The 24,862-nt window shown below is 36.1% G+C and overlaps 1 protein-coding gene across 1 annotated transcript in view; it reads right to left on the bottom strand.

The window, feature by feature from the left end:
* MAN2A1 (mannosidase alpha class 2A member 1) overlaps window positions 1–24,862 on the bottom strand; it is a 174,990-nt gene that overhangs the window by 91,354 nt on the left and 58,774 nt on the right. Inside the window, exons 5-8 of the mRNA XM_025387988.1 lie at window positions 17,218–17,345; window positions 7,839–8,012; window positions 4,963–5,149; window positions 536–713 (exon numbers count right to left, since the gene is read on the bottom strand). Of these exons, the coding sequence (XP_025243773.1) occupies window positions 536–713; window positions 4,963–5,149; window positions 7,839–8,012; window positions 17,218–17,345 (667 nt within the window). The remainder of the gene's footprint in view (window positions 1–535; window positions 714–4,962; window positions 5,150–7,838; window positions 8,013–17,217; window positions 17,346–24,862) is intronic.

Here is a 24,862-nt window from a genome sequence, read left to right as displayed (position 1 = left end):
AGTACATTTTAAATTTTCCATAAGAAAAAAAAAAGAGTAAGAACCATAGGCAAATGATTAATTTTAGAAGTCTTCTCACTTAAAAAAAAATGCTAGTGTATTCTCTGGACATAGGACATTTGTTTGCAAAATTCATGACATGTTCATCTGCATCTGCCAGTCATACTACTAAATCACAAGGATGCAGCTGTCAGAGAGAAATAACAGACTTTCAACGTTGGTTAAAGAAAAAACAACAAAAACAGGGCATCCCTGAAGACTAAATATCACAACTATTTTCAATCACATAATTTTCAATCACATAAAAGTAAATTCCTCTTTAATCCTCAAGCAGTGGTAGGAACGGGACAGCTTTAGATATGGAACTATAGCATATAATAATTTTCTTCCTAATGGATTATACTTTTACACAATAATTATATATTCTAAGAAGCACTGTGATGTAGGACAAAGAAGCTAAGGATTTCTGTTTATAGTCTCATTTAATAATAAAGGCTCAACTTCAAATATGGAATCATAAATATTTTCTCCTTACCTTAACTTTAAACTTGGACTGAGAATTCATATAATCAAAAAGCTGCTGATAATTCTTAAACTGTAAATCCCATTCTGTGTATTCACAGTAGCGGAAATCATCTCCTAGTGGAGCCAAGAGAACTTTGGTACGAAAAAGCTTTGACTTCTTTCGATACTGATCTAGTAGCATTTGAGCCCTAAAAAAAAAAAAAAAAAAAAAAAAAAAACCAGAAAATACGAATTTGACTAAGAAAAACTGAATGTGACAACTGATTAAAAAGGAAATAACCAAATTCAAAAGTATATTAAAAGAAATTATTGTATATTTTATTTATCTGCAAAGTTAGTATAATTTAAAGACAGATTTTTTTTAAAAACTATCATACTAATTTTCATTATCCTTTAAAAATATTCATAAATTCTTATCAGTAGGAAAAACTCATAGGTTTCCAATGAATTATCTTTGGAGAAATATGGTCATATACCAACTTGGCATATAATAAATGGGATACCAATGACTTCCTAAAGCCCAGTCACAGAGATTGAATACCAGATAGCACATGTGTTAAAATAATTTATCTAGTAAGACAATAAGGATTTCCCACATATACAGACTTTGAAGTTTGCTTTGTCTTAATATTCCTTTCTCTAATCTAAAATTATTTGATTAAACACAGAAAAAGGTGTACTTTGAACAAAACCAAAAGAGAATGAATGTTAATCTATAACATTTTACAGAGTCATATTTTCTCTTCTACAGAAAAAAAAATCAGCACACTTGTCACCTGCCACCAATAATCTGAGTATTTGTCACAGATTTTCAATACTGACCATCAGATAAGGATTAGGAGTTGAATTAGCTATTTTGGTTTCTACCTCTCTGGACTCTAACCAATAGCTTGATGGAATAGCTTTTATATTTCATATTCTATTATAGTATTCTGCAGAATATCCTTTGGAAATCACTGAATTAGGGCATCATTTAAGAAAGTCTGAGAATACAAACTAAGAGAAAGAGCTTGTGAAAATGAAATTATACAAGTGGATGAACCCAGAGCAGTTCACAATGTTTACAAAGACAAAGCTTAAGAAACTAGTGATTAAATGACAAGTATTTTTATACTTAGTATTCCAATTTTCACTTCAAGAATCATCCAAAATAAATTCTAATTCACAATACAAAAACTTATGAAAGTATTTCAAAGAACACCAATGATGGAATGAAGCATTTTATAAAAATTAAAAACATTTAACTAAATCTCATATGGTCCTTTTTACATTTATAATCTCTGAAAATGCATTGCAAATATAAAATTTTAGCAGCAACATAATACCTTGGTGAGCAAAATATAACCACAGTGTCCTTATGTAACATATAATGCTTAGTTTTCTGACATTAGCACATTACTTTATCTTTACTAGTAATTTGCTAACATTCCACATTTGCCAAAACACTTTCAGGTTACTTATAATAAAAAATACATGAAGAATGAGATTCCACATAGAAAGAAGGCTACCAAAAAAAAAAATGAGAAAAAAAATCAAATATATAAATCATAGATACAAGACAAAATTGAGCTCCAACTAGATTTCCTAGGCAGCCAGCATAAAAAAGGGTTTACTATCAGATATGCAATATCTTGTATTATATACATGTAAAACACATATAGAGAAAAGAAATCACAAACGTCAATGGCATGCCTTTAACACTTCACATCTATCCTAACTCTCAAGCCTGTCCAGAAAGTGTCAACACTGGGAAACCCAAGTAACCAGCCTGTAATGCCTGGCAGGAAGAAGACACTCACTAAATATATGGTGAACCAATAACAAATCAATTGACTCAACATCACATTTGAAAACATACAGATGCAATTTGCTCCCGATTTATTTTACCAGGTAAAAAATGTCAACTTAACTGTAACCAAGAAAAAGAAAATACCTAAAACATCAAATCATGTGACGGTCAATAGAAAAGGCCAACTTAAAATATATAGTACTTGACCAAAAATGAACTTGACTAAGAATGATATTTCTTTACTTGCAAAGTAGAAGAACCTGCTGAGCCGGACATATCAAAAGATGTCATCTGCACATTATAGTTAAATTTCATTTTCTTTGGGACATTAAAAAGTTGAACAGGGCTAGTAGGCATGGTGGCTCATACTTGTAATGCCAGCACCTTGGGAGGGCGAGGCAGGAGGATCATTTGACCCTAGGAGTTCGAGACCATCCTGGGCAACACAGGGAGACCTCATCTCTACAAAATTTTTTAAAACAATTAGTCGAGCATGGTGGCATGTACCTGTGGTCCCAGCTACTCAGGAGGCTGAGGTGGGAGAATTGCATGAGCCCGGGTGATGGAGGCTGCAGTGAGCTATTGTGTCATTGTACTTCAGCCTGGGTGACAGAAAGAGAATCTGTCTCAAAAAAAGTGGGGAGCTTGAAAGCGGCCAATAAGCTGGAATGCCTATGTTTTATCTCAGTTTATCATCAGGTCAAAAACAAGGTGATATATGGATCTGAGTTAACCAGTAGAGTTAACATTTCAAGAATTGTAAGAAGTTTGTTTATTTATTTATTTTAGAGAAGTCTTGCTCTGTCACCCAGGCTGGAGTGCAGTAGGGTGATCTTGCTGCAAGCTCCGCCTCCCGGGTTCTAGTAATTCTCCTGCCTCAGCCTCCCGAGTAGCTGGGATTACAGGTGCACGCCGCCATGCCTGGCTAATTTTTTTGTATTTTAGTAGAGACGGGGTTTTACCATGTTGCCCAGGCTGGTCTTGAATTCCTGAGCTCAGACAATCCACCCACCTTGGCCTCCCAAAGTGCTAGGATTACAGGCATGAGCCACTGCGCCTGGCCAAGAAGTTAAAAAAGAAAAAATCTCTAAGTATTATATAGACTCATTCATTCAACAGTATGCCCCCAGGTGCCTGGAAATCACTTTCAGAACCACTGGAACTAACTGAGCACAAGGTATCATCCTGAAGGACAACTGTTGAAAGGTTAGATGACATAACAAAAGGATTATTTAAAAAGCCTTCTTTTCCTCAATAATGTGCCTCAGGTAGTCTCAGCAGCAACTCCCCTACCCCCCCAAAAAATAACAAAGGGCTCACAATACTATGAATGCACTGGGACTCCCCAGCTGAAACATCTGGTTCACTTGTAAGAACTTCCCCATCCCTGGTCACCTGAGCAGAGAGTAGTGTAAATACCTGTAAATATAAACAGCTATTTGCCCACCTACACAGGCTAGGATGCCCCCACACTCAACCCTTCCTTTTCATTACACCTTCTGCCACACAATATACTGGCTTATTCTCTTATGCCTACTTAGCGCAACCCTAACTAGAAAGCAGGTTTTTCTGAATTCCTCACTGGTTCTCATGGCTGTAGGAACCAAGAAAATGAAACCAAGTCAATCCGTAACCTTGGGCAGTTTTTCTAAACAACTATTAAAGTCAGATTTTGATAGAAGGGCTCCATGACTTTAAGAAGGCTGCCATGCTAAAACACCTTCATGTCTGCCACGGCGAAAGGCTCACAAAGAGTATCTCCTTTGTGATTCTAAGGACTCATTGAAGGTAAAAGATCTCATTTCACCTTCTTCCTAACACACATTTTTTTAAGTGACTTCTCTTTTTAAAATAAGCTGATTTAATAGTGCAAAAATTTATTTATTTAATTTATTTAATGGGCTGTATTATTTTCCTAGCAGAGTTTAGTGTTTTTATATTACACCACAATGTTTTATTTTAATACACTAATTTTTAAGTGAAGAAATTAAACTTAAAAGTACCAATATTAGAAACTACATGTAAGTTGGTTTAATGAAATGCTTCCATCATTAGCACAATTTTCTTCTAAAGAAATGATTCATACCTTTGATTTTTATTTAAATGTATTTAAGTATAAATATTCCTAATTAAAGTTTACTATAAGTCAAAAACATCAGAATGATGCAAAGATGTGTATACACCAGAGCTGGGAAGCATTCACTACTATTGAAATTGTTATTAAGGGAACAGATAATTACATTCTTTATGTGTTCCATTTCAATAAATGTGTTTTTGCAGTTGAATTGCTTTTCTTACCAATTTGTACAATAGGGACCAGAAGTTTTATTATCAACAAAAGTATATGAAATCAATCAAACACAGTAGAAGGCTTTTATAATGAGGGCAAAGGAGATGGTAATAATAGTGTATTATAGGTTATCCATTGTATATTGATCCAGTATTGTTCACTTTCCATTAAAATGTAACACATAACAGGCATAGTCAAGGCTCTGGCATTTTTAAGTTGCTTTAGATCTGGTTTGAATGAATACTTCAAATGAGGATAATGTTGGCTACTGAAGCCCATTTGTTCAACCCTTCAGCAACTAGCAGCTGAGTGGCTACTTTATTCAAGACGATGTCTTATGAAATACGCATTTTCATACCTGCTTTGGACATTTCCAGGATGTATTGTTTCTGGGGGGACTCCCCAGGGACAACCAAATCTGCCTCCAGGAAGCCGTTTAAAATCAAACTGGCAGCATATTTTAGGATCAGGTCCACAAGTGTGAGGGATGTCATAGCTGTAGAAGGGCATCATGTGGCATAAAATATCTGTGACAGATCCCAGATCTAAAATAAAGAGCCAACACACAAACCTGCATTTATAAAATCTATTTTCCCAAAAAATATTCAAAATGTCATTACTTTACACAAAGTATGCTGATTTAGCTCTATTCTAAATCAGCAGCCCCTTTAACTTCCATAACACATACCCCAGCGCCATTTAATGGCCACCTGTCTGAAGGAAGATACTCACACATCTCAGTCTCTATCTACCTCTTCTATCTAAGCATAGCAGAGACAGGAAAGCCTCACCATGAACCAGCGCCAGCTGACCTGGAGGGATACAAACTGAACAGTAGTAAAAGTTACAACTGGCTCATCCAAAACCACGTCCATCCCTAGCTGCCAGTTCCTGCCATATCTGTTCCCAATTCAGGTAACAGGATTCACTGAGAGATACCATGATATTAGCTGCAGAGACTGGGTGAGAAGAAGAGAGTAAAAAAGGGATGGAAGAACAAAGGAAGAAGTGTGGAACATAGACTTATAAAAACACTGGAGAAATTCGCTCTTGGAGAAAATTTCCTCTTATGGTGAGGAGAGGATGTACAACCCAGAAGAATCTACAATCTCGCCCCATGTTTACCAAGAATGAGTTAGTCAATGGAACTTTTTACCAACGAAGCAGCACAGGAAAAGAAAAAGTAATTTTCAGAAAGTGAAACAAAACTAAAAACAAAACAAATAAGATATGGAAAATGAGCTCTGATTCCTGATGCAGAATTACTTTTAATTAAAATTACAATGTTATCACATGTTGATACCACTGGCCTGGAGAGGTGAGAAGCCTATCAACAAGTGAGACTGGAGGACCTAACTAGTAGTTAAAAGCTATCTTTGTGAATATGACCCTGAGCTTTTAAATAACCTCCACCCTTTATTTATGTATGGATTTCCAATATTCAGCAATGAGTATGTATTGCTTACGTAACAGAAAGACCAAAAAAAATTTACATTTTTAATAAGTGAAAACAACTGCTTCATTAAGAACTGGAACACATGAACAAGCTCAACTTAATTTGAAAACATTTTTTAAAAAGCAACATGTTCAAATGTATCAGGTAAGTCCTAGAATATTCCAGTTTTATCAACTTAGTTAAAATAATTAACCGTTATTTTCCAAATTTAAAATTATTAAAATCTATGTGTTTCAGTGCTGTCAGCTGTTTCACTGAATCATATTCAAAACTGTGACACTGTAGATGCTGGTCACTAATGCTTGCTATGAGCATATAGTCATCACAAAAGGTTGTCACAAACCCTAAAACTCTTCTCTCCTATGGATAAGGACGTACTCCATACCCCACTAATTCTCCTTATGCTCTACTCTTTTGTAGCTACTTTACATACTTAATTTTATCTGCTACATTTGGCTGTATCTGTATTTTATCAAATTAGACTGGAATTTCCCTATAAGCAAGGATGTTTTCAGTATTTCTTCCTAGCACAATATTTAAATATTAAATTTAAGCACTAAAATATTTAAGTACTCAATAATTTCTTACTAACTGATATTTATGGACAATTGTTTAGGTAGGGATTCTTCAAATTAACGGTTCTTTGTTTTTCAAATTAGTATGCTCCTTAGCATTTGATCAAACTACACAGAATGCAATCCCCTACAAGTTCTTGTTCTCCCTACAGGTTTAATTTTCTAGAATTAAGAAACTATATAGCCAATGCTTTCCTTACTGAAAAAACAGGAGTACATATAAGAAAGTTACTGTCTAGATTTACAAATGATTTTTCTGAAACACTTAAGGTGTCTAGATTATACAAGAAAACAAGTATAATGTAATGCAGTAATTTCTCAAACACTGTTTTATAAACAAAATATTTCTTTCAGATGAAATTTTACTGAGAACACAATGACACAGGTGAGGAGCCTGGGCTTCAGGAACTACACAGAACTAGATTCAAATCTCTGCTCTCTATGTATGACCTATATGATTTTTGGCAAATGGCTTCTCATATCTAAGCCTCCATTTCTTCACCATAAAAAAGTAGTAATATTAAAAATATTAAATGAGAATGAATATAAAGCAGAGGTAACATAATACATGGCCCATAATAAAGGCTCGATAAATAGAAAATAAGGTGGTCTGAATTAAATGGGGGTTGAGAAAGGCAAAGGCCTCCCAAGAGGCCTAGACTTTGTCTCCTCTCTCCTAATAAAGAACTGCAGAAGTATATCCTTAGAATGCCTGCGTGGCCACAGAACACACTGTGAAAACAGGTGGCATTTTGATATTAGGGCTGTTTTAGGAGGACAGGATTAAGGCTTTAAAAGGCAATTCTTACAAGATGTAGAGACAAGAGAGACAGAAGGAAGGAAAACTGGCTGAATATAAGATACATGACTGGTATCAGTTCTAATGCATGTTCAAATTTGTGATAAAACATGTGCTTTCTAAAACAGAAGCAAGAGAAAGCATTATTGGCAAAATACTAACTCATATTTATCTACTTTCTTTAGTCATAAAAAGATTCTCCTATGCTCTATAAATATCTGCATTATTACTTAAAAGAATCTTGACACAGGTACATGGGAAAAATAATTACAAGAGTGAGTATCTTTACGTTACCTGATTTTTCAAGACTGGCAGAGAACAAAACCCACAGTGGCATGAGTTCATAACCCTTGTGAAACAGTATCTAGGACAAGTGGGATCAGCTTTCATCAAACCCTACATACCCCAATTCTGTCTCCAAAAAAACTCCAATGTTTTATGCTGTGCAAAGTGTTTTTTAACTGCATAATGAACTCTCTGGATAAGCATGTGAGAAAGTTCAGCACGGTTTAGAAGATAAGCCATTGTTGGTGAGTGTCCAAAGGGATCAATAGCCCAGCCGGACCGAGGTTTCACTCCTGTGGATAAAGATGATAAGTGTTATTTTTTTAACTGATAAATGAAATAAAAAGAAGTCATAACACATTCAGATTCATCAATGTTGTATAGTCTCCTAGAGATATCAGACCAAGGACCTACCCAGCATTATCCTCTGCCAAGTATTCCCAGCAAGATATCAGGAAGGGAGGGTTGTGCCACTGCCTATCCACATAGGCAGGAGATGCTCACTGAAATTAATCAGTTAGAGTTGAAATAAACACTGCCATCTTTTAGCCATTAACATCTTTTACCTATTATAAAGCCACTGCCATTAACTAGAGGTAGAGAATAAACAGGACCAGGGCCCTTCCTAGAAGGATCTCACAGTCCTGTGATCTGTGGAGCTGGATAACCCTGGAACTATTAGACGATAAAGAAAAGTAACGTAACTCATTTCAACTTACATTTCCCAACCCCAACATTAAGGATTTTTTAGTATGTCTTTTACACCTCACAAAAGCCCCAAATCATCTTATGATACAGTGGCAGAACTGGCCAAAATAATTATACCATATTTTATTAAATCTTAAGACATTATGAAGCTGGTGCTTTCACTCTGCCTTGAAAGGGGCCAGTGATTTCTCACAGCTGGCTCACACCAATAATGCAAACTACTGACTACAGATACATCTCAATTTCACAGAGGATAAAATGTAAAAATAAATAAATAAATAAAAATAAAAATAAAAAATGTACAGGTTAGAATTAATAAGACTGTTCATCTAGCATTATAAAAATCTGATGTTTTAATTATTTGGGATTCTCAAATAAACTGTCTACTTACAACTTAAAAAGGGACATAAGTAATATTGCTGTGTGTGTTTTTTTCATTCAAACACCTTTTAAGCACCTTACCTAAGATGATGAAAGACCCCAGGGTTACAAAAACGAGTTAAATTAGATCTTGACTCTAGTTGCAGAGGCTGTCATTCAAATAAGTATAACACAAAGTAACACACAAGACAGCAAAGAGAACTTTGTAAACCATACTAAAGAAGAACACAGAGATGGGGAGCCAGTAACGGACAATAAGGAAAAGTCAGGATCTATAGGGGACCAAGAGTATATAATCAAAACTCAAAAAGAGTGTATGTCAAAACTAAAAGAACTGACCACATAAGATTTCTGCATTTCACATATTTACATCCAAAAACTAAAAAGAAATATTGAACTCTATTTAGTAACTTTGGGTTTTGTGGTAGCATGGATTTAATAATTCCGAAGGTAGCTTTCATGTATTCTGAGACTGAAAAATGAGAACAAGGGAGCCAGGATTTTCACTGTAAGTAACTACAAATGTAGAAGACTGGAATGTACCCTATGATATTGCATTACAACAGGAAATATTGGTACTAACTTATGGTTTTTAGTAAAGAAATATAAAAATATAGATATAGGTATCTATATGCATATTCACAAACATACACAAATTTCCCAACTCAGTGCACCTGAAGAACCTAGATGCAATAAAACCTCAGTACCAATGACCACACCTTAGCTCCCAGATCTTGGCCTCTACATACCAATCATTTTACAAAGAAAGAAAAACCTGAAAGAAATAGCTTATTCCAAGGCTGAAGCCAGGAAAGTACATGATAAGCCTGGAATATATTCTTGTGTCATAAAGAGACAGTCAAGGAATCATGGGAACATATTAAAATAACTCAGGAAAAGACCAAAGAGGCTTCCAATGGCCAAATCTGGGACAACTGAGGAGTGAAAATAAATAATGCATCATAATCCACTGAATATTAACAATCTATGAGCCCATACTGATATAAATAAATAAACAGAAAATAAGACGGAAAGCTCTTCTCTTTAGTAGAATGCCAACTAGCAATTATAGAAGGAATTAGGAAATCATCAATGGACACTAAAACAAAAACATGAGAGTTGGCTGAGGAAAAGAATATTCACTCCCATTGTACCTCCCACAAATTAATTAGAAAGGGCAAAAATCTAACACAGTGGAGAAACTTAGCAGACAAACCCTAACTAGTCGTTCCTATTATTACAAGCACTGGGACAGAGACATTACATGCCTCCTGATATGATGCAGTGAGGACAACGGGACATCACATTACTGCAGTGATACTGTAACTAGACACACAAACAGGTAGATAGGCAGAATACATAAATAACTTGAATCCAATCATGAAGAAAGTGACAAAGTCAAATAGAATTTCTACAAAAGTGGCTCTACTCTTCAAAAATATAAAGATCAAGAAACCCAAAGAAAGACTAAGGAACAGTTTCAAATAAAAGGAAACTAAAGAGACAGGACAACTAAATGCAATGTAGGACCATGGATTCCATTCTTGACTGGCTGGGGGTAAAAGCGGCTCTTATAAAAGACACAATTGAAATAATTGACAAAATCTGAATACAATCTGTGGACCAAACTGTCCTACTGTATCACTGTTAACATTCCTGATTTAATAACTTTATTCTATTTACATATAAAAGTGTCCTTATTTCTTAGGAAATATGCAATGAAGTATTTAGAGATAAGGGTACAGGGGACCTCCAACTTACTCTCAAATGATTCACAAAAATATACATATGAATCAATGTACAAGATACATAGGAGTCCTTCCCAAGTACTATGATGTCACCTTTGTAAGTTAAAAATTACATCAAAAGTTATAAAATTAAAAAAAGGAGTACGTATTGTCCAAATAATGAGGACATAATAAGCTTACAAAAAAGATAAAAATCAGTATCAGACAGTGTAGTGATGTTAAAGAGTTTATTGTGTCCATTCAATTTAACAATTATACCACATCACTGGTGATCTTTTCCACATCAAAACCATTGGATCCACAGGGGTAACAACCTAGCTGCAATGGAATAAAGAATCACTGAGACTGAATAATGTAGAAAAGAGAGACTGTAAACTATATTTTTAAAAACTTTGATATGAAAGGAGGTGAGAACAAGGGAGAGACTTAAAAAGGAACCCAGGGTCCTGCTAGAGTTTTTCTTGGCAGTACTTGTTAAAAGGAGGGTAAGAGGCAAACTTAGGAAAAGGTACAATATAAGAAAAATCCAAAATTTTATAAAGGGGGCACATTTGCTAACAAAACTGGAAAGCTCATCAAAAAGATTTAATGCCTTCATGCAAGAATAAGATTATCAAAATATATAAAGACCACCTGATATTTGACAAATCTGACAAAACAAGCAATGGGGAAAAGATTCCCTATTTAATAAATAGTGTTGGGAAAACTGGCTAGCCATATGCAGAAAATTGAAATTGGACCCCTTCTTTATACCTTACACAAAAATTAACTCAAGATGGATTAAAGACTTAAACATAAGACCTAAAACCATGAAAACCCTAGAAGAAAACCTAGGCAATACCATTCAAGACATAGGCATGGGCAAAGACTTCATGACTAACACACCAAGAGCAATGACAACAAAAGCCAAAATTGACAAATGGGATCTAATTAAACTAAAGAGCTTCTGCACAGCAAAAGAAACTATTATCAGAATGAAAAGGCAACCTACAGAATGGGAGAAAATTGTTGCAATGTAGCCATCTAACAAAGGACTAATATCTAGAATCTACAAGGAACTTAAACAAATTTACAAAAAAACAAACAACCCCATCAAAAAGTGGGCGAAGGATATGAACAGACACTTCTCAAAAGAAGACATTTATGCAGCCAACAAACATGAAAAAAAGCTCATCATCACTGGTCATTAGAGAAATACAAATCAAAACTACAATGAGATACCATCTCACCCCAGTTAGAATAGCAATCACTAAAAAGTCAGGAAACAATAGATGCAGGAGAGGATGTGGAGAAATAGGAATGCTTTTACACCATTGGTGGGAGTGTAAATCAACCATTGTGGAAGACAGTGTGGTGATTCCTCAAGGATCTAGAACCAGAAATACCATCTGACACAGCAATCCCATTACTGGGTATATACCCAAAGGATTATAAATCATTCTACTATAAAGACACATGCACATGTATGTTTATTGCAGCACTATGCACAGTAGCAAAGACTTGGAACCATATGTATATGCACCATAAAGAAAATATGGTGCATATACACCATGGAATATTATGCAGCCATAAAAACGGATTAGTTCATGTCCTTTGCAGGGATATGAATGAAGCTGGAAACCATAATTCTCAGCAAACTAATACAGGAACAGAAAACCAAACACCACATGTTCTCACTCATAAGTGAGAGTTGAACAATGAGAACACATGGACACAGAAAGGGGAACATGACACACAGGGGTGCATCAGGGGCTGGGAGGCTAGAGAAGGGATAGCACTGGAGAAATACCTAACACATATGACAGGTTGGTGGGTGCAGCAAACCACCATGGCACGTTGTATACCTATGTAACAAACCTGCATGTTATGCACATGTATCCCAGAACTTAAAGTATATTTTTAAAAAAAGGCAACAATTCAAATAAAAAGAATGGGCAAAAGACTTAGAAACTTGAAAATAGGGTATACCACTGGCCAATAAGCACAACAAAACATACTCAGCATCATTAATCATCATGGAAGTGCAAGTTAAAATAACAGTGAAATATTACTACATACTAACTAGAATGGTTCTAAGAAAAAAGACTCACACACCAAACATTGGCAAAAATGTCCAACAACTAGAATTCGAATTCATTGTCGGTGGAATATAAAATAGTACAACCACTTTGGAAAACTCTTTCAAAGTTCACACAAGCTGTAACATACACTTATCCTAAAGTCCAGCAATTCTAGTGCTAGTACATATTTCATTCCAAGAGAATGAAAACATGCCCACAAAAAGACCTGTGCACAAATGTTTATTACAGTATGATTCACTGTAGCTTAAAAGTGAAAGCAACCCAAATGTTCAACAGGAAACTGGACTATCAATGGAATACTACCCAGTAATAAAAGGAAATGGATTACCAACATACACAACAAGAATGAATCTCAAAAACTTCATGCTGGTGACAGGATATAAGATCACTATACAAAACTCAATTGTATTTCTACATACTAGCAATGAATAATCCTAAAATGAAATTAAGAAATTAATGAACAATCCCATTTATAATGGCAGTAAAACAAACAAAATGCCTAGGAACATATTTAATAAAAAAAGCACGGGACTTTTACACTGAAAGCTATAAAACACAGTTGAAAGAAATTAAAAATGATCTACTTACATAGAAAGCCATCCCATGTTGATATATCAGAAGATGTGACATTGTTAAAATGGCAATATTCACCCAGATTGACCTACAGATTTAATACAACCACTACCAAAATCCTAGCTGATATTTTTGCAGAGATTGATAAACTAGCCTAAAATTCGCATGGAAAAAACAAGTTTAAAAAAAGAACAAAGTTGGAGAACCCAGACTTCCCAATGTCAAGCTTACTTACTTACTTACTATAAGCTATACTAATCAAGACAGTATGGTACTGGCATAAATATAAGTCAAGGAAACAGAACTGAGAGTCCAGGAATAAATTCTCATAATTATGCTTAACTAACTGTTAAGAAGTGTGCCAGGACAATTCAGTGAGGAAAGAATCATCTTTTTCAACAAGTTGCATTGGAATAACTGGGTATCAACATGCAAAAAATAAATATGAAACTCTACCTCACATCATATACAAATATTAACTAAAAATAGATCACTGACATAAATGTAATAGCTAAAACCATAAAACTATTTTTAAAACAGGAGTACATCTTCATAATTCGGGAATAAACAATGGTTTCTTACTATGGCATCAAAAGCACAAGAAACAGAAGAAAAACTTCCTCAAAATTAAAACTTGTGCATCAAAAGACACCTTCAAGAAAGTGAAGAAGACAACCACAGAATGAAAAAATAAATTTGTAAGTCACTATGCAACAAAGAACTTTTATCCAGAATATATAAAAACAATTCTGGCTGGGCGTGGTGGCTCAAGCCTCTAATCCCAGCACTTTGGGAGGCCGAGACGGGTGGATCACGAGGTCAGGAGATCGAGACCATCCTGGCTAACACGGTGAAACCCCGTCTCTACTAAAAAATACAAAAAACTAGCCAGGCGAGGTGGCGGGCGTCTGTAGTCCCAGCTACTCGGGAGGCTGAGGCAGGAGAATGGCATAAACCTGGGAGGCAGAGCTTGCAGTGAGCTGAGATCCGGCCACTGCACTCCAACCTGAGCGACAGAGCGAGACTCTGTCTCAAAAAAAAAAAAAAAAACAATTCTAAGTCAATAAAAGACAAATAACTCTACTGAAAAACAGGAAAATAATTAGAATATATATTTATCCTTAAAAGATCTATAAGCAGCCAATATACACATGAAAAGATTCTTAGTGCCACTAGTCTTTAGGAAAATGCAAATCAAAATCACAATGAGATTACCATTTCACACATATTAGAATGACTACAATAAAAAAGATAGACAGTAAAAAATGTTGGTGAAGATTCGGAGAAAGTAGAAACCTCACACATTGCTGGTGGGAAGGTAGAATCATACTGCTCTTCTGGAAAAGTTTCACGGTTTCTCAAAATGCTAAACATTTTTACCATATAACCCAGCAATTCTACCCCTAGGAAGAAAGATAGATTCATACAAAAACCTTTAAACAAATGTGTATAACAGCATTATTCCTAGTAGCCAAAAAAGATACAACCTAAGTGCCCATCACCTGAATAAGGGATAAACACATGTGGTATATCCATACAACAGAGTATTATTCAGCTAATAAAAGGAATGAAGCACTGATATATGCTATAATACATGATGAGCCTTGAAAATATTATGCCAAGAATCCAGTCACCAAAGGCCATACATTACATGCTTCCATCTATGTGAAATGTCCAGAATAGTCCAATCCATATATACAGAAAGACTAGTGATAGCCTGAGACTGGGGCAGGGAAGGGTGAAGCTAGAAAGGGGAGTGACTACTACTGGGTATAAAGTTTCTTTGGGGGATGTTGAAAAAAGTTCTAAAAATAGACTGTGGTGATGGTTGCACAAATCTATGAATATTTGTAAAATAAATCTCAATAAAGTTGTAAGGAAAAAATTACACTGGGCAAAAGACACAAGATCCAAAAGAATATTATGTGAGTCCATATATTAATAAATTATTCTTCAAACAAAACTCATCTACAATGACAGAAATCAAAGAGCAGTTGGCTGCAAGGGGAAAGATGAGGGGATGAGAGACCTTTCTTGGGTAATAAATGTATAGATTAAATGGGTATGTACATCTGTTAAAACTCACTGACCTCTACATTTGAGATTTATATATTCCACTGCATGTAAATTATACTTCAATAAAAACATAAAAAACATTCATAACTGAGGTTTATGAAGTGAATATTCTCGGATTAGCACATCAAGTATTTAAGGAAAAGGGCATTGTGTAGAGAGGGTCCCTAAGACCACCTCCAGGTTCGGTGATTTGTTAAGAAAAACCACAGGTCTCGACATATTGTCGTACTCATACCTATAATCTATTACACTGAAATGAGAAAAAAAAAATCCACAAAAGGAAAAAGCACAGAGAGTACGTCCAGAGGAAGCCAGGTGCAAGCTTCTAAGCAACCTCTCCCTGTGGAGTCATACAGGATGTGTTTAAATGCTCCAGCAAGAAACTGTGACAGTATGTGTGAAGCGTTGTTGACCAGGAAACTCATTACAGACTCAGTGTCCAGTGTTGGGGGTTGGTCATGTAGGCATCCTCTGTTCAGCACATACTAAGAATTCAGACTCCCAGAAGGAATGCAACTGTTTAGCACAAACTACATTGTTTACACAAACAGATTAAAATCAGTGAGCCACTCTTATTGTTAGGATATCCATGTTCCCAGACACTAGCCAAGGGCCAATCTTGTAAGCACGGCCTTTCTAAGGATAGCAGACCTGCTATACTAACTATTTTCTACACAGGCATGATACCTGCAACATACTTGCAAATGGTTCTAATAATAATAAATACCAGCACCACTGCAACAACATGGAAATAGAAAAAATTAAGTAAATGTGTCAAAATGTTAACAACTGGTAAATCTGGGTGAGGGGTTTATGAGAATATTTTGCAGCATTCTTACACATTGCTTCAAATTTGCAATTATCTCAAAATAAAAAGTAAAGAAAAAATTAATAGGGACGAGAAGAATTTTATCCCTAAAAGACAATTTTTTAAAATAAGGAAATATCTAAAAATAACTTCAACAAAAAACACATATACTTACATAAAAAACTACATTATTACACTGAGATATAAAATATTTGAAAGGATTTACATACCATGTTACAAAATGTAAATATTAAATATCACAGTTTTCTATTAGTCCCAAGTTTTTATAGTGGATATCTGATTCTATCAGTCTAGCATCTTTTTTCCCATTTCTTGTAGAAACAGAATTCTTCTGTTGAACTGGACCCATTCCATGGGGCCATTCATATGGAGGACCCATTCTCATGCTTTTTAGGTGCAGCTGACCCTGCTCTCCACAATTCCCTTTCCCCCAAGACCATTTCCACCAAAATGACTAGACCTTAGTGATTTGAACTCCTATACCTCTGGACACAGTAACTGGCTCAGACATAAGCAACTGACTCAAGTTGGGCCAACTAGATAAAGTATTTTAAAGAGAACTCCTGGTTGCTAGGTTGGAAAAATTCGTCTCAGCTGCCTAGAGCCATCTTACTCACCTTGTAAAGAAACCCAGCAAAACAAGCAGAACCCAAAGATACAGTGCCCAGACAATATAATTTAAGTCTCCTGGATCCCTGAATGCAGCCATACCTGCAGCTAACATATCTCTGTAACACTCAGTGACATAACAAATATCTTTCTTTCCTTTTTTTGCTGGAAAAAAAAAACTTAAGCTACCATAATTAGGTTTTTGCCTCTTATCATCAAGTCTTAACATATAATTAAAATCCCAAAACCAATAAAAATATAGATAAATAATACATTAAACGAGGTAGATGATCCTAAAAGTGACTACAGTAAATCTATGTAACACAGTTTATGAGCTAAGAAATATCATAAATTAAAGAAGAATAAACTGTTCAACAATAATAACCGGGAAAATAGTTATTCAAAAAAAAAAAAAAAAAAGACAGAGACTCACTCACATTCCCCAAAATTAACTGTCCAAAATAGCCCAAATAAAGAATATACCAATACATACCTATATTATTTTCCAGCCACTGATGTCCTTCAATTAGTTGATCAATTAAGGCAAAATAATGTGCAGTGGCTTCATCAGGCATAACCCAGCCACCTGTCACAATTTCAAGCTGACCATTTTCTATTAAACTAGAGAGAAAATAACAAGAGTCCACATTAACAAATATAAGAAAAGTTCAAATAAAAACCTAAACAAGCATAAACATTAAGAACAGCCTTTAAATATAACCAGTATGTATACTAGTTGTTAAAATTTTTTTTTAAACCAGTGAATGAATTTCAACTTCAAGACCTCAAGATGGCACCCAGTGTCTCAGGTGACCTCTGCCCTTCTGTAGGAAAAGCCAGGCAGGTCATTCTGGAGGTTCCTTCCACAAGGATATAAACTCCCACACAGCCTCAAAGATTCTTTATGTCAAAAGCCACATCTGGTTTGTTTATTTATTTATTTATTTATTTATTTATTTATTTATTTATTTTGAGACAGAGTTTCACTCTTGTTGCCCAGGCTGAAATGCAATGATGCGATCTCGGCTCACTGCAACCTCCACCTCCCAGGTTCAAGCGATTCTCCTGCCTCAGCCTCCCAAGTAACTGGGATTACAGACAGGCGCCACCACGCCTGGCTAATTTTGTATTTTTAGTAGAGACGTGGTTTCTCCATGTCAGTCAGGCTGGTCTTGAACTGTCAACCTCAGGTGATGCACCTGCCTCAGCTTCCCAAAGTGCTGGGATTACAGGTGTGAGCCACCGCGCCCGGCCCCACATCTGGTTTATTTCTGAATCTTGCAGAGCACATAACAAAGTGTTTTACACAGAGTATATGCTTGATGAGTGTTTACTGGAAGGCTGTCATTTTAAGCGCATTATTTATTTCAATATATTTTTATCAAAAAATCAATATTTACTTTAGTCCTTCTGACACTGATAAGTTAATCATTCAAACTAAAAAAATAACAAGCGTAAAGCTAGTAAATACCACATGACTCTGGGAATACAGATAACATCACAAAGCACTTTGTTCCAGATTCAGGTGAAATATAGGCTATACAATTTATTTTTCATTATTGAGTGAAAGGTTCTAACAGCATCATTATTTGTCTACTGGGTATTCCTTTGCCATAATACCATACCAGGTAACAAGATCCCTAGTCCTAATAAAACTGTTTAGAGAAGATACTTTCCCCTGAGAAGAAAAAAAAAATCATAAGCTATTAAAAATTTGAAATAGTGCCCAAGGAAGCATAAAAGTCAAGAATTTAAGCAAGGTCTGGCACAGTGGCTCAGTCCTATAGTTCAAGCACTCTAGGAAGCCAGGACAGGAGGACTGCTTGAGGTCAGGAATTCTAGACCAGCCTGGGCAACATAGGGAGATCCCATATTTACAAAATAAAATTAAAAAGTTAGCCAGGTGTGGTGGTACATGCCTGTAGTCTCAGCTACTTGGAAGGCTGAGGTGGGAGGATTGCTTGAGCCTGTGAGTTTGAGGCTGCAGTGAGCTATGATTATGCCACTGCACTCCAGCCTGGAAGATACAGCAAGACACTGTCAAAAAAAAAAAAAAAAAAAAAAGGAAAGGAAAGGAAGGGAAAGGGAAAGGGAAAGGGAAAAGGAAAGGGAAAGGGAAAGGAAAAGGAATTGAGCAAGTATCTATCTTAAGTGCCACAGACTTGCCAGCCTGCAACAAGATGGTTTGGGAAATGGGGTAAAATTTCAGAAACAAGCAAAGCAGCTTTAAAAAGGACATACATCACTGGATGCCTACAGCTAACAGCCAACTCTCAAGTCAAATTTAGTTGAAGCAGACCAGAGGCACAGAGGATGAATAACTATTTTCCTACAAAGCATATGATAGAAGCCACAACATTAACACAACATATAATTCAAACATATGCATGATCATATAACCAGTAACAGAGTGGATAATGGACATAATTTCTAAAAAAAAAAAAAAAAAAAAAAAATCAAACAATAAATTCCCTGCAAACATTAAAGAAATAAATTTATGTTGCCATGGGGATCACCAACTAATATAATTTCACATGCAGAATATGATAACTTACTATAATGTCTAAAGAAACCTAATATCCAATCAAACTTCAGATTCTCAAAGGCCCAAATCAAGAACCTACAATGAAGAAGCTGGAAATTTCTAAAATCCACACTTCTTTAAGAACACAACTAAATTCAAGGCTACTGGTCCCATCTTTACTGTCAGTAGACCTATGCATACAATTAGTTCTTTTTCTTATCTTTCTGGTGATTGCCTGATTTAGCCACAGTCTAGAGGCTATGGACCAAACCTGCCCCTTATGTCTTATGCTTGGCAGCCTGAGATGTCAGGACAGTATGAGATTTAGTATCTAATTATCAAATATGGAAACTTGACTTCATTATTTCAATATCTCAATAAATAGATCTTTTGGAAAATTTCAGATATAAGTTCAGATATAAATCAAAAACAAACTCTTTGCTGATCTTGAATAGAGAAAAAAACTACAGATTAAGAAAACTAAAAATTAAGTGGAAAAAATTTACTTCAATGATAGAACTTTTCTTTTTTCATCTATATCAGTTTTAATAGACAACATAATTCCTGTCCCACAGGCATCAATGGTCTTCAAGAAAGTCAACCAGCAAAGAATTACATTATATACAGTAACTAATTTTCCCAGCTCCATTTGTTAATAATCCATATCTTCCCCCATGATGCCTGAGATTCTACTTTCACCAAAAACTGAATTCTTATCTGTACATAAAGGTTAAAGACTATTGTGTCTATTAATTTTGAGGAGGCATGAAAAACTTCTCACTTATTAAAATGTTTTCCAGCATTTATCTACTTTCTTCTCCCCTGTCTTTCCCAGTCTGGCTGGTCTCAACCGCCCTTATAGCTCAGCTCAGAGACGTCTTCATGTGCACCCAAGCTAAACTAACACTCCCACTATACCTCCCATTCTATCCATCACAGTCTTTATCAGAAACCAGAATTACCTTGTTCATTGTCAGATCTCTATTCTTTCCCTCCCAACATCTACCCACTATTAGAACGTAAGCTCCAAGAGAGCATGGACCAGAATGTGTTTTGTTCACGTTTGCATGTCCGGCACTCAGAAGCTTGCTTGGCAGATAATGGTCATTCAAATATTTGTTACATAAATGAGGAATTAATTAATAAGGCCATCAGTCTAATATTAGTATTTACCTACAGTTTTTGTATTAGAAAAAGCTCACAGATATTTGCAAAATAAAACAGAAAGAGAAAGGTCAGTCAGAATGAAGTTTCAATTATCTAGGTATGAGATGATATGATCTAGAATATGGTAGTGGTAATTATGAAATATGGAGGAGGAGGAAGACAGCGGAGACATTACATGAAAAAGTATCAACAGTAATTAGAAAATGATTGAAGACAGACGATAAGATTAATGCAAATATGACTTAGAGTTTTAATTCCAGGTGTCTAACGGAGTGGTAGTATTAATACACATATAGTGCAATTGAGTTGAGAAAGGAAGTCACTTTGTAGTAATGAATATAAATTTGGACAGGGCTTTTTATGACAGTGTGACATTCAAAAGGAGTTAAGTGATAAAGAAGAGCAAGTTTAAGAAAAGGGGCCAATTAAAAAGTTAAGTTTCAAAGAACTATTAATAATAGAGAAAATAGGGAATGATGGGAAGTTAACAGAAAACAAGCAAAAGGAAAGTCAAAGATCAAGCTGAAGGAAAATATAAGAGAAATGGAGATAAGAAATGTTAAAGTAAGGGCAAAAAGAGTAAGTCTGAATTTAGCCTGAAACATTTTAGAAAAGAGGAATACAGAGCAATCTGTCCTTCCAGTTGGTAAAAGCCATTAAAAAGCTACCATAACTGTGACTTAGAAATAAACACATCAGTGAGTCAGAATAGGAAGTTGAAAAATAGATTTTCTTAAAAATTTACATTATTAAAATAGGCATTGAAGATTTATTTAAAAAAAAAAAAAAAAACTAAAAATAGGACAACCATATGATCCAGCCATCCCACTTCTGGGAAAAAATCAAGTATACCAAGGAAAAAAATCAGTATACCAAAGGGATACTTGGACTCTCATGTTTATTGCAGCACTATTCACAACAGCAAAGATATGGAATCAACCTAAGTGTTGATTTAGATGAATGGAAAAAGAAAATGTGGTGTATATATATGCAACGGAATACTATTTAGTCATGAAAAAGTATGAAATCATATCATTTGTAGCAACATGAATGAAACTGAAGGTCATTCTATTAAGCAAAATAAGCCAGGCACAGAAAGACAAATATCCTATGTTCTCACTCATATTTGAGAGCTAAAAAAAAAAAAAAAAAAAAAAGGTGATGAGAGAGGTTGGTTAATGGGTACAAATATGTAGTTAGATAAAAGGAGTAAGTTATAATGTTCAACAGCAGAGTAGGGTGACTATAGTTAACAACAATGTATTGTATATTTCAAAACAGCTAGAAGAGGACTGGAAATGTTCCCAACACTTAGAAATGATAAATACTCAAAGTGATGGATACCCCAACCCTGACTTGATCATTACACACTTCATGCATGTAACAAAATATCACATATGCCCCATAAATATGTACAAATATTTGCATCAATTAAAAATATAAAAATAAAATAAAACAGCCATTGATTTAGTGGAGTAAGAATGAGTTATATTTTTTCTTTTTAAGACTCAATCAGAGTGACTTAAAAGCAGCTCATAAGAAAATGCCAAGATATTATGTCATGGAAGCCAAGGGATTCATATTTTAAAATACTATGATCATACAGGTTTTTCAGAAAAATTGCATGAGTAGGTCAAAAATAGACAAATATATCATATCATATATAAATGACATCACAATAGCAGGCCAGAAAGTACACAGGTTTTAGTTTTTCTAGTATAGTTTATTTTATAAGATAGAACAAAACACCCACCCCACGGAAGAAAAGAGACAACATTATTTTAATATGAACCATACTGTAATAGCATGATACCTGATAGAATAATGTTTAGTGAGTATTCCTATTTCATTAAACTGCCTGTTTTTCCTAGGGTACTACCCTCTAACCCATCCACAAGAACAGAAAAACAGGTAATAAACCAGAAGATTCTTACAGGCAGGAAGGTTTGGTCTGATATAAAATATTTCCTGTGTTAAGCAAAAACACTTGCCATTAACAACAACAACAAAACCCAAAAACATCAGAAGGACACAAATTTGCCCTGAATTCTAGAACACATATGATAAGCACTTAAGGAAGCATCTGATGAGTGAAAGAAAAACAAGAAATAGTCCCCAAAAAACAAAGAAAATTGTCGACCTAATTATTGAGAAGCACAGCAATAACTATCATCATTTAGTGATAACTACAAAACCTAGGACTAGAAGTCTTAACAGAAACAATATGTCTGGAAATACTTTTAAAAATATTTACAAGCTCTTAGGCCCAGAGCAAAACTTAGAAACCCTACTGAACTTGGCAACCTCGGTTTTTTATATTAGAGATCAGGAGAAGCAGGCGGAACGGGACAAACAGGATTTTAAAAAAAGACCACCACTTTAGTCAAGGCCCTCAGACAAGCGGACTTTTGGAGTCTCTGGAAAAGGGAAAAGCTGGAAAAATTGAATGCCTAATAGGGCTTGCTTCCAGTGCGGTCTATAAGGACACTTTAAAAAAGACTGTCCAAGTAGAAGCAAGCCGCCCTCTCATCCATGCCCCTTATGTCAAGGGAATCACTGGAAGGCCCACTGCACCAGGGGATCAAGGTCCTCTGAGTCAGAATCCACTAACCAGATGATCCAGCAGCAGGACTGAGGGTGCCCAGGGCAAGCGCCAGCCCATGCCATCACTCTCACAGAGGCCTGGGTATACTTGACCATTGAGGGCCAGGAGGTTAACTGTTTCCTGGACACTGGCGCGGCCTTCTCAGTCTTACTCTCCTGTCCCAGACAACTGTCCTCCAGATCTGTCACTATCCAAGGGGTCCTAGGACAGCCAGTCACTAGATACTTCTCCCAGCCACTAAGTTGTGACTGGGGAGCTTTACTCTTTTCACATGCTTTTTAAACTATGCCTGAAAGCCTCATTCCCTTGTTAAGGAGAGACATTCTAGCAAAAGCAGGGGCCACTGTACACCTGAACATAGGAGAAGGAATACCCGTTTGTTGTCCCCTGCTTGAGGAAGGAATTAATCCTGAAGTCTGGGCAACAGAAGGACAATATAGTTGAGCAAAGAATGCCCATCCTGTTCAAGTTAAACTAAAGAATTTCGCCTCCTTTCCCTACCAAAGGCAGTACCCCCTCAGACCCGAGGTCCAACAAGGACTCCAAAAGATTAAGGACCTAAAAGCCCAAGGCCTAGTACAACCATGCGATAGCCCCTGCAATACTCCAATTTTAGGAGGACAGAAACCCAACGGACAGTGGAGGTTAGTGCAAGATCTCAGGATTATCAATGAGGCTGTTGTTCCTCTATACCCAGCTGTACCTAACCCTTATACTCTGCTTTCCCAAATACCAGAGAAAGCAGAGTGGCTTACAGTCCTGGACCTTAAGGATGCCTTTTTCTGCATCCCTGTACATCCTGACTCTCAATTATTGTTTGCCTTTGAAGATCCTTCAAACCATGTCTCAACTCACCTGGACTGTTTTACCCCAAGGGTTCAGGGATAGCCCCCATTATTTGACCAGGCATTAGGCCAAGACTTGAGCCAACTCTCATACCTGGACACTCTTCGGTACATGGATGATTTACTTTTAGCCGCCTCTTCAGAAACCTTGTGCCATCAAGCCACCCAAGTGCTCTTAAATTTCCTCGCTACCTGTGGCTACAAGGTTTCCAAACCAAAGGCTCAGCTCTGCTCACAGCAGGTTAAATACTTAGGGCTAAAATTATCCAAAGGCACCAGGGCCCTCAGTGAGGAATGTATCCAGCCTATACTGGCTCATACTCATCCCAAAACCCTAAAGCAACTAAGAGGGTTCCTTGGCATAACAGGTTTCTGCCGAATATGGATTCCCAGGTGTGGCAAAATAGCCAGACCATTATATACACTAATTAAGGAAACTGAGAAAGCCAATACCCATTTAGAAGATGGACACCTGAAGCAGAAGCGGCTTTCCAGGTCCTAAAGAAGGCCCTAACCCAAGTTCCAGTGTAAAGCTTGCCAATGGAGGAAGACTTTTCTTTACATGTCACAGAAAAAACAGGAATAGCTCTAGGAGTCCTTACACAGGTCCGAGGGACGAGCTTGCAACCCGTGGCATACCTGAGTAAGGAAATTAATGTAGTGCAAAGGGTTGGTCTCTCTGTTTACGGGTAGTAGCAGCAGTAGTGGTCTTAGTATCTGAAGCAGTTAAAATAATACAGGGAAGAGATCTTACTGTGTGCACATCTCATGATGTGAACAGCATACTCACTGCTAAAGGAGACTTGTGGCTGTCAGACAACCGTTTACTTAAATATCAGGCTCTATTACTTAAAGGGACAGTGCTGCGACTGCGCACTTGTGCAACTCTTAACCCAGCCACACTTCTTTCAGACAATGAAGACAGAACATAACTGTCAACAAGTAATTGCTCAACCTATGCCGCTCAAGGGGACCTTTTAGAGGTTCCCTTGACTGA

This window comes from Theropithecus gelada, chromosome 6 (genome assembly GCF_003255815.1).
Source record: "Theropithecus gelada isolate Dixy chromosome 6, Tgel_1.0, whole genome shotgun sequence".
In the NCBI taxonomy this organism is placed as follows: Eukaryota; Metazoa; Chordata; class Mammalia; order Primates; family Cercopithecidae; genus Theropithecus; species Theropithecus gelada.
Note: the sequence above shows the minus strand (reverse complement) of the source record. Positions and strands in the feature narration are given on the sequence as shown.